The 14,935-nt window shown below is 40.7% G+C and overlaps 2 protein-coding genes across 5 annotated transcripts in view; both read right to left on the bottom strand.

Annotated features, from left to right (window-relative positions):
- Nucleotides 1–682: 682 nt before the first annotated feature.
- c1qtnf5 (C1q and TNF related 5) lies at nucleotides 683–4,407 on the bottom strand. 2 transcript variants are annotated; one of them, XM_058412865.1, is made up of 3 exons: nucleotides 4,252–4,407; nucleotides 2,862–3,097; nucleotides 684–1,736 (listed from the first exon to the last, which is right to left on the bottom strand). In XM_058412865.1, exons 2-3 carry the CDS (start codon nucleotides 3,085–3,087, stop codon nucleotides 1,216–1,218), a joined length of 747 nt encoding a protein of 248 aa, XP_058268848.1. In that variant the 5' UTR covers nucleotides 3,088–3,097; nucleotides 4,252–4,407; the 3' UTR covers nucleotides 684–1,215. The 2 variants fall into 2 exon arrangements, with proteins under 2 accessions (XP_058268849.1, XP_058268848.1); XM_058412866.1 differs by lacking the exon at nucleotides 4,252–4,407 and having other exon boundaries at nucleotides 683–1,736; nucleotides 2,862–3,096.
- A 1,839-nt stretch (nucleotides 4,408–6,246) lies between these two features.
- The window catches only part of kmt2a (lysine (K)-specific methyltransferase 2A), a 41,358-nt gene continuing 32,669 nt past the window's right edge, over nucleotides 6,247–14,935 (bottom strand). For all 3 annotated transcript variants that reach the window (XM_058414074.1, XM_058414076.1, XM_058414075.1), the window contains exons 30-35: nucleotides 14,840–14,914; nucleotides 14,535–14,709; nucleotides 12,229–12,333; nucleotides 12,048–12,131; nucleotides 11,830–11,959; nucleotides 6,247–10,844 (exon numbers count right to left, since the gene is read on the bottom strand). In XM_058414074.1, the coding sequence (XP_058270057.1) occupies nucleotides 10,569–10,844; nucleotides 11,830–11,959; nucleotides 12,048–12,131; nucleotides 12,229–12,333; nucleotides 14,535–14,709; nucleotides 14,840–14,914 (845 nt within the window). In that variant the 3' untranslated portion in view covers nucleotides 6,247–10,568. The remainder of the gene's footprint in view (nucleotides 10,845–11,829; nucleotides 11,960–12,047; nucleotides 12,132–12,228; nucleotides 12,334–14,534; nucleotides 14,710–14,839; nucleotides 14,915–14,935) is intronic.

Raw genomic sequence — 14,935 nt, 5'->3', positions numbered from 1 at the left:
TTGTTAAATGCCAGTCCGGTGTGAAGTTTTCATGGCCGCTATTTAAACCAGAAATAAATAACACATAAACAAAATTGTTTGGTGAAGTCTCTGACAGATTCACACAGAATGTTCTCATGTCAGAAAAACACTGATGATGAATAATGAAGAGTATGCAGTATACATGAATGTGCTGATGTGTGTGTGTGTGTGTGTGTGTGTGATGCACTGTGTGCAGATAAATGAACAGATGGAAAGCAAGGTGTTGACGTGTTATTAGTCCCTAAAGAGACCGAATAAGTATAATGTGAGCAAGCTGACCTTAAACCACATTTTTTAAATAACGGTCTCTCTCTCTCTCTCTCTCTCTCTCTCTCTCACTCACTCACTCTCTGTGTGTGTGTGTGTGTGTGTGTGTTGCTGATTGGGTGGCTTTATTAGATTGGGAGGCTGGTACACAGGTTATGGAGTGTAAAGCAGTAATGTTACAGTCTTGCCTGTAAATGGGTTTTAATAATGGCCTTTGGTGAAGTCATTAAACCAAGGAACATCTGTGACTGTGCATGACTGCTTCTCCATTCCCAGTTTGGGTTTTCAACCAAAGCAGCACACCGCTCGCCTTAACGAGGCTCTAGGTTTCTTTAAAGCAAAATGGAGGACATCAAGCAATTTGTACAACTAAAACTGAATGAAAGAAAATGCCTTCAGTCTCACAGATTAACTTTATTGAAGTCAAAGGTGCTCTGATAGTGAAGCAGAGTAAATGAATCCACAGTAAAAATCAAAATAATTATATTTCTGCATCGGTTTGCATCAATTGTTTTGCAGTTATATGCTTTCCCTGATAAATGCTATAAGCAAAAGCTACAGGTCTTTTATGTAATATGTTATTTACTGTCAAGTACATAATGTGCAAATGAGGCTGAGGATATTGTCTATTAGAAAAGGATGCTGAAATACATTGATCACGGTCACTGGCCTTAGTCTGTAACTGTTGCAGAACAATGCATCAAAAACAATGACAACGATTTGTTTTTGTTAGTTAAGTGTGTATATCTGTTTCACTTTTCAGATTCACTCACAACTTTAAAGACACTCATTTGTATCAGCTCATGAAAAGTAAATCTTGCAGCATTTATAATTTGCTTCTCGAAGAATAAATACAAATATATATAAAAAAAATCCTTTTAGTGTTTTTGATTGAAGGTATTTTGGGGTATTTTATGTACCATAAATCTAAGCAAAAACAGGCGAGTTTTTCCAATCTGAGTACACCAGGAAGCCAGTGAAGGTGCTGTCTGTTTTGGGGCTAGAGTAAAATCCGGTATATTCACCCAAAGCCATCTGTACCCACACCTGATCGCCAGGAATCAGGTGCAGCAGAGTGCCTCCAGACAGTGATGCCGGCTTGGACCAGTTGCCAAACATCTGGAAGTAAGAGCCCATGGCGTGTCCATTCTTCATCAGGTCAAACTGTAGACTGGAGCGGTACACAGTGGCATGGACAGCAAAATAGTAAACACCTGGCACCCTGCATGTGAAGCGTCCAGTCTCTGTGTTGTAATCGCCCTGCTCGTTCAAGATGATTTTGTCAAAGCGCACTGCATCGCCTACTGCTAACGGCATTGTGTGGGATTCGGACAGCTTGGCACTGAACGCTGACTTAGGAGCAACCGCACACTCTCCTGGGGTTCCCTTCTCACCTTTCTCTCCTGGATCACCTCTGTCTCCGGTCAGGCCCCTCACACCTGGCTCACCTGTGAGATATTACCAGAGATACAAAGAGAGATGGCTTCTTGAATTGAAGTTCATTGCAGAGAGAACAAATTCCAGGATAAATATTGTTGTAGGCTAATAAAGGCCAGTCACTGCAGTGATAAGTGCATTCTAACTCAAAAGCAAATAGTAATATTTAAGGTTCTAATGGTATTCGTTATCAGAGCCAAGGAAACAGCAACCAGTGATTGTGGCCTTTCTATTTGGGATCATTTCCATGATTCTGTGTTCCAGTTGAAACGAGCCAGCATTCGGCTATTGGATGCATTCGCTTCTATTCACTACAACTACAACTCAGTGTTCATTAAAACCCCTTCTGCCACGAAACACCTCATCATTTTACTTCAGCATTAACTACAGACAAATAGAGATCCTATTGTGGGTTTTTTTTTTTTTTTGATGTTAATGGTTTTACATTTCTAAAGGGCTTTTATGTGGAACATTCTCTGTCCATTCAAGGTGGCACCATGCCACTGTGGAGTCACTAAGCAGGGACTTGATGCCATTGTATCCTGTTTAAGTAATAATATATTTATGATATATATGCTCAACCAAATCAATACATATAAACGTTGTTCCTATTTCAGCTGCTCCCTGTCCAGGGTCACCACAGCAGATCATCTGGTCCACATATTTGCTTGGCACAGGTTTTACACCACATGCCCTTCCTGACACAACTGGGCTTGGGATAGATACTGAGAGCTAATTCCTCAGTCACAGGGTTAGTTCCCTGCCCGGGAATCGAGCCCAGGCCACGGCAATGAGAGTGCAGGATCCTGCTGCTGGACCACCAGGGGCAATACATGTATAGGTAGTGTTTAATGTTTTTCAGTTTGCTCAATAACATACAATAACTGTTTTTACTGTATTTATTCATTCATAAATATACTTCAGTGCTTCTTACACTGAAGGGACAGGGTTGTAGGAAAACTTTTATCCAGAACAAGCATATGAAATACTAACCTAATGGTAATGATAGAACTAATTAACTAATTAAAGTCACATGGGCTCAGCAGTCTATGGTTTATGGTCATTATAGCTGGACTGCTGATTTGACATAGAGCGATTTCATGTATAGAGTCTACATTAAGGAAATATACACATACCAGGCTCTCCACGATCTCCTCTTTGCCCTTTCTCCCCCAGTGGTGCATCTCTTCCATCTCTGCCATCTCTGCCTGGTTGTCCTGGCCTGCCATGCAACCCCGGAGAACCCGGGATACCTGGGCTTCCCATACACAGACTGTGAATCTTATTATCCTCCAGTGGATTTGAATAACGTGCCAGAAAAACAAGAAAGAGAGAGAGGGCCAATGACTGAAGAGGTGTCATTTCCTTGAGTCTGTTAATAGAGATAGACTAAATGAGCAGGAGAAATGACTTCCTGTGCACAATATTTCTTAGTTAGTTAAGACAGCCTTAGAAGTCATTCACTGATGATGTGAAAAGCACAGCACTTGAGCACCAAAATATTATTTCCAATTCATTAGGAAAAGCACGCCAGGGGAAATTTGATGATGCTCCATAATACTTGAAGAATGAGCTTGGCTTAAATGCAGAAAGCACAGAAAAGAAAAAAAAACGAAACAATAACAACCCCGTGTGTTTTCATATCCTCCCTCATATAAGGGAGGAGGAATGAAGCAGCACACTGAGTCACACTGAAGTGCACACAGTCTCTGAAACCACATCACTATCAGGCACTGAGACTGCAGCGTCAGGACAAAGTACAAAGTGATTGAGGGGATTTTCACGATACTGCCCCGGGCTGCATGCGTTTCAGACTGTAAATCTGCAGGGTTCTCTGCTTGGCTTCTGCTTTTCTAACAGATGGTTTAACTAAAGCTGAGGAAAGTGCTGACTCACATTAACAGAACACAGACCATCAAAGCATGCTTCGGGAAGCAGACAAGACCATACAAGCACAAAAAGCTATATTTTAAGAAAGAAAGGAAAACCAGACAGGTAGCACTTCTGTTTCTGAGTATTTGCTTCCAGTTAAAGTTAATGCTCAAATCTCAAGCAACAGTGTTTTCTTGTTTAAGGCCTTGTCAAAACACAATAGGAAGAGTGCTTGGGAATTGCTGCACAAACACCATTACAGCACAGCAGTGCCAAGAGCAAGAAGCCCCAAGAAACAAATTCACATCACGGACAATGACCAACTGCTATTTCTGCAATAGAGTAAAGATGATAGAAAATTGTGGAGCACACATCTTCACTATTAAAACAGATCTTTATCGGAAGATATAAATGTCTCAAAAACTGACTTATTTGTTGATTTAGAAAAAGGTGAACGTTATCCCTTCGAATGACCAATGACAAGACGTCTGGTTATGTCTACATGACTCATGGTGTTTAGTTTAAAAAGCATTAGGTGTATAGAAAACTGGCCCAGTCTTATAAAGGTTTTAAGGTAGGTAGCTGAGGCATAAACACATCTGCCACTGTGTCAAATACCTGCAAATACAGCAATACAAATAAGAACTAACTTACCATTAATTCTTCAGAACTTCTTAAAGAAACGTCTGAGCAGAGTGAAACAAAAACTGTAGAGAGAGACTTTTGTGTCCCTGACTAAGGAGCCTGGGAAAAGTGAGCACTCTGACGCTTGGGAGGAAATGGGAATGCAAGCCAATTAGAGAATGAGGGAGGGTAGGAGAGAGAGAGAGAGAGAGAGAGAGAGAGAGACAGAGATAAAAAAAAATTTCAAGTGTGTCCAAAGGAATGAGAGACACAAGAAGCAAGACCTATAAACTCTGAGTTCGAGCGCATGTGGAGTGAATGGTTCAAACTGTATGATTAAATACTAAAGAATGAAAGCGCAGAGGATCAGAGTATTGTGGTCACTCGGACAAACCAAACTGCTCAGTCTGAAGAGGGGAGACATTTGCAACAGAAGTAATTTGCGCCAAATTATTTCCCCATTTCACATCTGTCATGAAAATATTTAAGCCAGCTTGTTTACTATAAAAGATCCGTCTCTGTTATGACCTCCTTAAACTGCCAAAACAATCTTTCCATGGCTTTGATGTCTGGCTCACAGTTGTGACGTTTCTGGCATTTCTGTAAAGAGGGACTTTTTTTTTTACTATTTGAACTGAGAAGCTTATAGAGATCATTATAGCATGATTCTAGCAACAAAATGAATAATCGAAATCCTTTTCCCATGTGGGAACATGAATACAAGGAAATATAAAAGCTTTACCACTCTCTGGAGTGAATCTCCACAGGCTGTTGATATCCACTGCTACTCATTCATCAGGAATAATGGGATGGCAGGTTAAGACAAAAATAGTGTATGCCCAGGAGTTTCAGTATTATCTCACCTGAAAAAGCACTGCTGAGTAAGAACATGACCTATGCCTGGACCATGGTGCAGTGGAAGAAGGTCTGGAGAGTTATGTTTTACATCATGTGGTCACCTGTGTGGCACTTACCTGGGGAAGAGACAGCACCAGGATGCACTCTGGGGAAAAAGGCAGTGTGATGCTCTGGGCAATGTTCTGCTGGGACATCTTGGCTCCTGGCGCTCATTTGGATGTTCCTTTGGCATGTACCACCTGCACATTGATGCAGACCAAGTTCACCCCTTCATGACAGCAGGCCCACTTAAGCCCTAACAACAGTGTCTTCTATCAGCAGAACACAATGCAGGAATGGTTTGAGGAACATGACAAAGAGTTCAAAGTGTTGAACTGGCCTCCAAATTGGCCTCCAGACATCAATCTGATCCAGCATCTGTAGGATGTGTCGGACAAACAAGTCTGAGCCACCTTACAGGACTATCTTGGTGCCAGATACCACAGCACACCTTCATAGGGCTTGTGGATTCACGTTTGAATTTCAATAATACTCAAGTACATCATAAACTGTAGTAAATATAAAGTATGTGGAAAACTGGCCATTTATATGGAGCTGTTCTGCTATTTAACAAGCTCCGCTGTTGTGAGAAAGCTTTCCATTAGATATTGGAGTGGTGTTGTAGGGATTTGTGTTCATTCAGCCACAAGGGCATTAGTGAGGTCAGTTAGGTAAGGTGAGGACGTTTGGGGTGCAGCTGGCTTTTCAGTTCATCGTAAAGGTGTTCAGTTTGGTTGAGGTCAGGACTCTCCAGTTCTTCCAAACCTAACTTGATAAAATTATCATGTTGGTCAATATCATTTTGGAAGATGATTGGGTGAGGTGTGTTCCATCCAGTGAAGGGAAATTGTAATGCTACAGCATACAAAGATAATCTAGGCAGTGATATGCTTTCAACAGAAAAAAACTACATATGGGGTGTGATGGTGTCTACATACCTTTGGCCATAAAATCTAGTACTTAAGTACAGTAACAAAAAAAATACACTTAGCCAAGTATTTCCCACTCATGTGGATGACTGTAGTTTACTTTAAATCTAAACTTCTTACAGACGGCTTCCTGCCAGGCACAGTAAGAGTCCTGTAACATCCTGTGTATTAAAAGTACAAATAATGAAGCCACTTTGAGTAAACAAGACATGTTTATTATTTAAACTATCACTTAAATAAAAAAAGTGCATAGAAAATAAACATGATTAGAAATTTTGCTTTTTTTACAGTTATGTACATTTTTTTTCCTCATACATTCGTTCTTAAGTAATTTGTGGTTTGTCAATGATCTTTCCTTCATTTCTCTGAACACTAAAAACACTGATTGGGCAACGGGAGAAAGAAAAATATAATAATAAAGCATTAACAAACACAGAACACTCCAAGAGCTAAAAAGAATAAAGAGGTGTTCATAAAAAAAAAAAAAAAAAAAAAAAAAAAAAAAAGCATCAATGCCTGAAAAGGTGGACAAGCACAGGCTCTCTCTCTCTCTCTCTCTCTCTCTCTATTTTTCAATTTTTGAGCACTAAAAAGCCGATGTTCAACAAACGATAATACAGCACTGTAGGGTCCAACTGTATGATGTGCACTTTCATCTTACCTCAGGGACATTATTACTGACCCTTTACCTGCATATACAGATGTTTCAAAGTTGCACAAATAAATAAAATACTCATTACTGTTACTTATTACAAAACACGACAGGAAAAATATCGGACTGAATTCCAGACAGGAGAAAGAGGCATGGGGAACACGGTCAGGTGAACCATCGGGGATTTTTTGTTTGCTGTTTTCTTGACAACCACAAAGTATGTGAAAATGTACAAAGAGTAAAATCAAAACTACAGCATTGAAACAAATGGCTAACCTCAAAAACTTTACAACCACATCTTACATTTACTTTATTTCATTGTATAAATATCATCTTTCAACCTACCCCCCATTCCCACCCCAGTCCCACCCCATTCCCCAAAAAAAAGGAGGAAACAAGTCCTAAGCTCATAACTGCAATGCTCCCATCACAGAGCATACACAGGCACAGAAAAAACAATACATAATGTCAATATTTAAAATGCTGCACATTAATCTAAACTGTATCTGTAACACAAAGTCATTATAGATTACACTGAACATTGCTATTAACCATTATGAAACTGTTGTTTGCTACTGTAACTACGTTTTGTCTGTCCATTCCATATACTGTGTAGATATTGTGAATATTGAAGTACAATTTACTATCCATACATAGGTTTAGGTAGAATATATTCATTATGTGTGTAAGAATATGTATACATATAGACTAAGGAGCAAGTACAGGAGAAGGTGTGGTACCACTGGTGTGGTGTGGAAGAATAAAGTCCAGGAACCTAAAGTCCAGGTAGCTTCTCAAACACTGACCGAACACCATATTTCACTGGTTTGTGGAGCGTCCGATGTTGCAAAATGCAGAAACTAGTTTGATGGAGGAAAAATAGTCGTTAACAAAGCCCTTAGGATTAGTAAAATCATAATCAGATCCACAGATGCGAGTTCTGTACAAAGATCACTGTTGCTGTACAATCCTCAGCGGCTAAAATGAAACATAAAGCTCTTCTGTAACGTCCCTGCCTTTCACATTGGAACAATCATTCAAAAGTAAAGAAAAAAAAAAAAAAGAGTCAATATGATAAAGACCGATCATAAGTTCAAATAATACATTCAACGAAGGCCTAGCTGCAGAGTTCAGCCCGGCCCCGTGCCGCATCCAGAGAGCCGGACTTAGAGGAACTCGAATACCTGAATCGATGACGAGACCCACACTGCCGGGAGCGCCGGCGGAGACGCTCCCGGCAAGAATCTGCGGCAACACCATCAAACCCAACAAATCCAGAAAACCTAATCTGAAACAAGCAGCCAATTAGGAACTATATAAAGCATAATTCATTGTGTTGTCATGAATCTGGAAATAAGGCTTGAGGAACCTGCAACTGCCTTGAAAAGATATTAGAGTTCACATGAGGCAATAAGACAATGCTACACAGAAACTGGCCTTTTAGTGGCTCGTTCCGAAAGTCAGAGCCAGAGGTACACACCACAGCAATTGAGCGAGCTTTGTCTGGAGGTACGAACACTTCCCCTACGCCTTCTCACATTATCCCTTTCATACCACTCCTTCCTGACCGTCAAGAAGACAACAGTGTAAGCGTGAATCAGTTTGCATCCACAAGAAATAGTTTTGCTCAACAACGTGTAATACTTTCACAATTATTAAGACCTTTAGAAGGGCATGCATTAGAAGCCTTGCAGCATTCTCCCAAAATATGTCTTCCAACCTAAGGAGAGAATGCTCCTCAATATATCAGGTCTCGTATCAGCCATGACGAATGATTTGATTTCATTCAGGAATTAACTGATGGACAAAACAATTTAAAAGAAGGCACCACACCATTGCTATAAAAAAAATGTACAGGACAGACATCCATGGGAAGTCGAAAAATTCCTTCACGAAATCCATTTGTTGTGAAGAAAATAAGATCTCGCCCCTAAGAGGGTGACACAGAGGGCTTAAACTGTGGAGAAAAAAACGGAACATAGAAAAGAGCACATTTGTGTGCTTTAAAATGGCTAGCTAGAGCCTCCATGCAGTGCCAAGGCAACATGTGTCAAGCTGGGAAGAAGACTGATGTTCAGTGCACAAAACAGGGAGAATGAGTTTTCCTCCATTCCTCCAAATATAGTGCTTTAGAAGAAAGTTTTCATGGGCTAGCCTCCGTGGCAGATTCCTTCGGGTATACTCGTATCTATGAAAATACTTTTTCTTTTTTTTTTTTACAATAATAAAATAGATGGACTAAACTTTGCTTAAATGTAAAATGATTTCAAGCATTTCTTTTTTTTTTCTTACTATTTCTCCTCATAAATCTGCTGTCCTCTGCTTGCGAAACAGCAACAAGGGGACTTTAAGGGAAGGTTGGTATTTGTGTGTGTATGTGTGTGTGTGTGATATTAAGGCTGCCATTGGAGGAGACATGCCATATCTACAGATAAACACTATAACTAAATGCTCTAAACCTACACTAATTATACACTATCCTCTGAAACGGTTGTGACTAACTTGGATCGGCAATGAGAGCTACTGGTGGACTGCACACTATGGGAACGACTACGGCTTTCAGTCTTTGGAATAGAAAAAAGAGAAGGAGGAAGAAAAAAGCCAAACTGTTTAAAAAAAGTACACTATAAAAAAATAACGACAAGCATTAGTGTTGTAAACCACTATCTACTACAAAATGTTGGTAAAATAAATACAATATTTTATTAAAAATATAAATATCAATAAGTGCTATTCACTAGTGAGTGCTTTTCAGGTTTTTTTTTATAGAAAAATATACATATTATTTACATAGGAAAGGAAATAATGACATTTACCTATCTACAACAAACGAAATAGGAAAAGCAAAATTGTAAAATGACTCATCCCTTTAGAGAAAACATTTGGATGCCGTTCAGTTGTTTTTGTTTTGTTTTTAGTAAATACTACCAGCTACAGGCCTTAAAACATGCACATACTAAATTTCCTCATTACAAATATTATCAGTCCAAGTTACTATAAAATTCGATTAAGTAAAATTAAGCAATCCCGCCCACCCGTTAAATTTCTTTAGTCCCTCGGCTGTCAGTCCACCAGGATCTCAGCACATCCAGCCTGCACTGATACCTCCAGGGGTTATTACTTCTCAAACAGTTCAGGTACACTCATTTTACTTTACCCCCCTACTCCTGTTCAGACAATAAAGACCTGCATATGTCCATCACGGGGAACATGAAGCTCCCTCTAGCATCCTCTATCCATCGGTCCAAGGGCTTATATACACACAGACCACATCAGCAGAAGGAGAAGGCTTTGATGTACATTCAGAAAGGGAGATTTGCAGGTAGGGTTAAAAACAAAACTCTAAGCAAAAAATACAAAAACCAAAACAAAACAATGGACCCCTCACAATTCTTCTATCTAAAAAGACAGTGTACCGTTCGCTTAGAGAAATTGCACTTTGGTGTCAAATGAAACAATGCGGTAATTCCATCCTACTTTTTCTTTTCTTTCTTTTTTTTTTTTCCCCCTCACATTCCATAGGCATGGGCAGATGAGACTCGATCACGCACATTTGGAATTTGTCATGAAGATTTGGGCTAAACAGGGCACACAATTAGATAGCAAGCAGACCGCTTATCTTCCACTGGCCTGTTTTTGGGGAGATGTGGGAGAGCTCCACTAAAGAAGTCCTTTTTCTCCTGTTATTCATTATGTCATTGCTCTTGAAACCTTTCCTGAATCAACTTGAGGCACAGTGCCATAATCCCTCTGAAAACCTGAGCCTGTTTCAATAAATAACCATATTATTCAAAATACACACACACTGACAAAACACAGTTTCGTTTTGGAAGGACAGGGTTCAGTTAAAAGAAAGGAAGGGAGAGGTGTTAGTTAAGGAACTTGCGACACTTTTTGGCCCCACAGTTGCAAGGCAGCTTATTGCCTGGTTCCTCGATGGGGAACTTGTAGTCGTATGTGAGCTCTTCGCCCCTGTAGATTTTCCGCAATGCAAAAATGACTATGTGCTTTTGCCCATCGATAGTGACCACGCGGGAGTAGCAGTTGGGCTCACAGGAGTGGTTGATGAAACGAGCCGAGTTGCCATGCATGGTGGCGTCTACCACCTCATAGTCATCGATGCGGAACATGTAGCAGCCAATTCCCTGGTGAATAAAAGAAAGTCTAAGAACCACATTCAGGATTGTATATACTGTCAGTTCAGTGCTTAAAAAAATATTTACGATTCTGTACAAATTTCAAGAACCGAAAAATTTTTAATCATCACAAAATTAGACTTCAGTATTATAGGTTACTTTGTGTAGAGTCATATCGCAGGTTATTATCAGGTTGTACCTATACACAAAGGTTCGATATGATATAGTGTTGTCTCGATAGAATCTCTGGGTGGGCGGGATATATGCTAGCTCTCCCCTGTCAATCACAGTGACACCAGCCATTCAGACGTGTGTGAGCTCATGGATATAGAACAGGGTATATGCTGTTTGCTCTGTAAGATCGGCGGGCCTTGTGTGTCTAAGTTAAAGCACGTGTTAGATTTCACTCTCTCCAGCAGTTGATGGTGGTCATATGACTGGGGAGAGCTGGCTGAAGGTTAGGAAATGGCAGCTGATCAAATTGAGATGAGAAAGAAAAAAAAAAGCGTGACCTTGTTTCCCACGCAAAGCCTGTGAAAAAAAACAAAAAACAAAATATGCCTCCCTGTTTTTTTTTTTCCAGTAGGCAATCTTTTGGGCTAGATTCAAGTCTTTTTTGTGGATTTTGGATGCAGTTGAGTTGGAAATTTTGCCAACATCAGCAATCCTGATAGTCTCATATTAACAGTTGCACACTGCAGAACTGGCACGCTGATCCCTTTAAGCCGGATTGAATACACTGGGAAATGTCATCTTGAAGTAGCAGAGGGCGCATGTGTTCAGGTCTACGTGATAACAGCACAGACACAATGATATTAACACCAGCTGGAGGAAGGAGTGTGGGCTCGTTTCATCTTAATCATTTAAAGCTGTATTTTATGACTAATAGTCTACAGAATCTTGCAGTCTGTTCAGTGTATTGTGTGAAAGGCTGATGGATCGAATCAAAGGGTATACCTTACAAGCGTTAATACGTGAGAGTGCAAGTGTTTACCTTGGCATCATAGTACTTTTCTCGCTTGTCAGTAAGGACAGAGCGAATGACATTGCCTGAATACTCGATCACCATCTCACCAGCATCAATGTTTCTCTTACAGAACAGTCCACGGCCGTGTATGGCTGACCTGTCAGCAGAAACATAGCTTGCATGACATTTTACTCTTTCGTTTGGTTACAGAGCCAACAGAGTTAGGAGGCAACAGAAGTGTGTACCTGTACACGCCTACAGAGTCTTTGGATGTTTTCTTCAAGTGTCTGAACCTCACCGCCAGAGGGATGTCAGTGCTGGTGCTCCGTCTGTAACGCAAAAAATAAATAAATAAAAAGTAATATTAATGACCACAGATTAGACAAAATCTTAGAAATTAAGGGAAAGGTGGATGTGAAGACAGACCGAGCGGATTTGAACTGCTCTTCCTCATCCTCCTCTTGAGGGTTGTACTCAGGTGGTTGACGATATTTGGAAGCCAGGAAGTTAAACATGTCCAACACAGACCTCCTTCAGGAAGAATCAGGAAGAGTCAAGTAGCATCACAAATCAGCAAAGTACTACCTTCTGACAACAGGTGTGACAAAATACTGTTATTAATGAAGCTTTAACTGTTATAAGTACAATATTTACTGCATAATTATGCATGCTTTTAATTATTAATTCATTCATTATACAGACTGGACTTGCATATGTTATACTGTATGGCTGGAGGTCAGACTTTTGCTATACAGTAAGTTCAGTTTGTTGTGCTGTTTCACAGCAACAAACATTTTTACCCATTAACATTTGGCCAGTAAACGCATTTTCACAGCATTATCTCCCTCTTTCTGCTGTCTGACTTTTGTAATAATTTATGTGAATATTTCCTCCTCCTTCTTTTCTGCCTGTTAATACACTTTCCTACTTTGTAATACACTACTTTTTCTAAGAAAAAACTTTGACTAACACACACCATTCTGAATCAGATTTATTGAGTGATTCAAGTTTTCCTATTTTTTAATTGAAAATTAAAGAGGGCAAATGGAAATATTCCAAAAATCTATGTATATTATATATATATACACTATATTGCCAAAAGTATTCGCTCACCTGCCTTGACTCGCATATGAACTTAAGTGACATCCCATCCCTAATCCATAGGGTTCAATATGACGTCGGTCCACCCTTTGCAGCTATAACAGCTTCAACTCTTCTGGGAAGGCTGTCCACAAGGTTTAGGAGTGTGTTTATGGGAATTTTTGACCATTCTTCCAGAAGCGCATTTGTGAGGTCACACACTGATGTTGGACGAGAAGACCTGGCTCTCAGTCTCCGCTCTAATTCATCCCAAAGGTGTTCTGTCGGGTTGAGGGCAGGACTCTGTGCAGGCCAGTCAAGTTCATCCACACCAGACTCTGTCATCCATGTCTTTATGGACCTTGCTTTGTGCACTGATGCACAGTCATGTTGGAAGAGGAAGGGGCCAGCTCCAAACTGTTCCCACAAAGTTGGGAGCATGGAATTGTCCAAAATGTCTTGGTATGCTGAAGCATTCAGAGTTCCTTTCACTGGAACTAAGGGGCCAAGCCCAGCTCCTGAAAAACAACCCCACACCATAATCCCCCCTCCACCAAACTTTACACTTGGCACAATGCAGTCAGACAAGTACCGTTCTCCTGGCAACCGCCAAACCCAGACTCGTCCATCAGATTGCCAGATGGAGAAGTGCGATTCGTCACTCCAGAGAACGCGTCTCCACTGCTCTAGAGTCCAGTGGCGGCGTGCTTTACACCACTGCATCCGACGCTTTGCATTGCACTTGGTGATGTATGGCTTGGATGCAGCTGCTCGGCCATGGAAACCCATTCCATGAAGCTCTCTGCGCACTGTTCTTGAGCTAATCTGAAGGCCACATGAAGTTTGGAGGTCTGTAGCGATTGACTCTGCAGAAAGTTGGCGACCTCTTCGCACTATGCGCCTCAGCATCCGCTGACCCCGCTCCGTCAGTTTACGTGGCCTACCACTTCGTGGCTGAGTTGCTGTCGTTCCCAAACACTTCCACGTTCTTATAATACAGCTGACAGTTGACTGTGGAATATTTAGGAGCGAGGAAATTTCACGACTGGATTTGTTGCACAGGTGGCATCCTATCACAGTTCCACGCTGGAATTCACTGAGCTCCTGAGAGCGACCCATTCTTTCACAAATGTTTGTAAAAACAGTCTGCATGCCTAGGTGCTTGCTTTTATACACCTGTGGCCATGGAAGTGATTGGAACACCTGATTCTGATTATTTGGATGGGTGAGCGAATACTTTTGGCAATATAGTGTATATTAGTCTTATAGACAGTCGAAAACTATCTATTAATCTATTACAATCTATTGTCATGAACAGTCTTAAACCTCTTAAACCTATGAGCAAGCTTTGCACATTTGTCTCAATTCTAGCAATCTGGACTCCCACTTAACTGGTTAACTGGGATAAAATCATGCTTCTGGTACCACACACCAGATACTAATGATGAGTCTTTTTTCCACAAATGTATTGGTGGTAAGTGTGTAATGTTTGCACTCAATAAACATCTTAACTAATAAAAAGTTAATAAACATCTTAAATAATAAAGTGTAGCTTACGGGTGAAAAATGTTGCGCTTAATAACCCAAAGTGATCTCATCTCCAAACATGACTCATTGTACAAAGCAAAGCCGTAAACGCAAAGCTTACATACCTGTGGTGGACCTCAGCACGAGCAGATCCATGAGGGTTAAGAGGAGGCTCGTCCACGTCCTCCGGTTTGTGGAAGCGGAACCTGTAGTTTCTGCAGTACCTGGCACCGTACAGCTGCTCCAAAAGAAAAACGACAGCATCGTGGACGACACCTAGCATCCGAAGTCCGTTCACTCCTGACAAAACCATGAGGCAAAGCAGAAAAGGGACCAAAAAAAAAAAAGAATTATGTGACAGGCGATTGTTATATACACAACACTGATTTGAATAACACGTAGAACAATCACATGACATGTATGTGCTTACCATCAAAAGAAAGCTCTTTGAGTTTGGCGTTAGAGCGGGCCTCCTGGACTTTATCTGTCAGAGATTTCCAGGCCTCTGTAAGCAAGAAAAGATCAA

The sequence above is a fragment of the Hemibagrus wyckioides genome, linkage group LG17 (assembly GCF_019097595.1).
Source record: "Hemibagrus wyckioides isolate EC202008001 linkage group LG17, SWU_Hwy_1.0, whole genome shotgun sequence".
Classification (NCBI taxonomy): Eukaryota; Metazoa; Chordata; class Actinopteri; order Siluriformes; family Bagridae; genus Hemibagrus; species Hemibagrus wyckioides.
The sequence above is the reverse complement of the archived record's forward strand: the minus strand, read 5'-3'. Positions and strand labels throughout refer to the sequence as shown.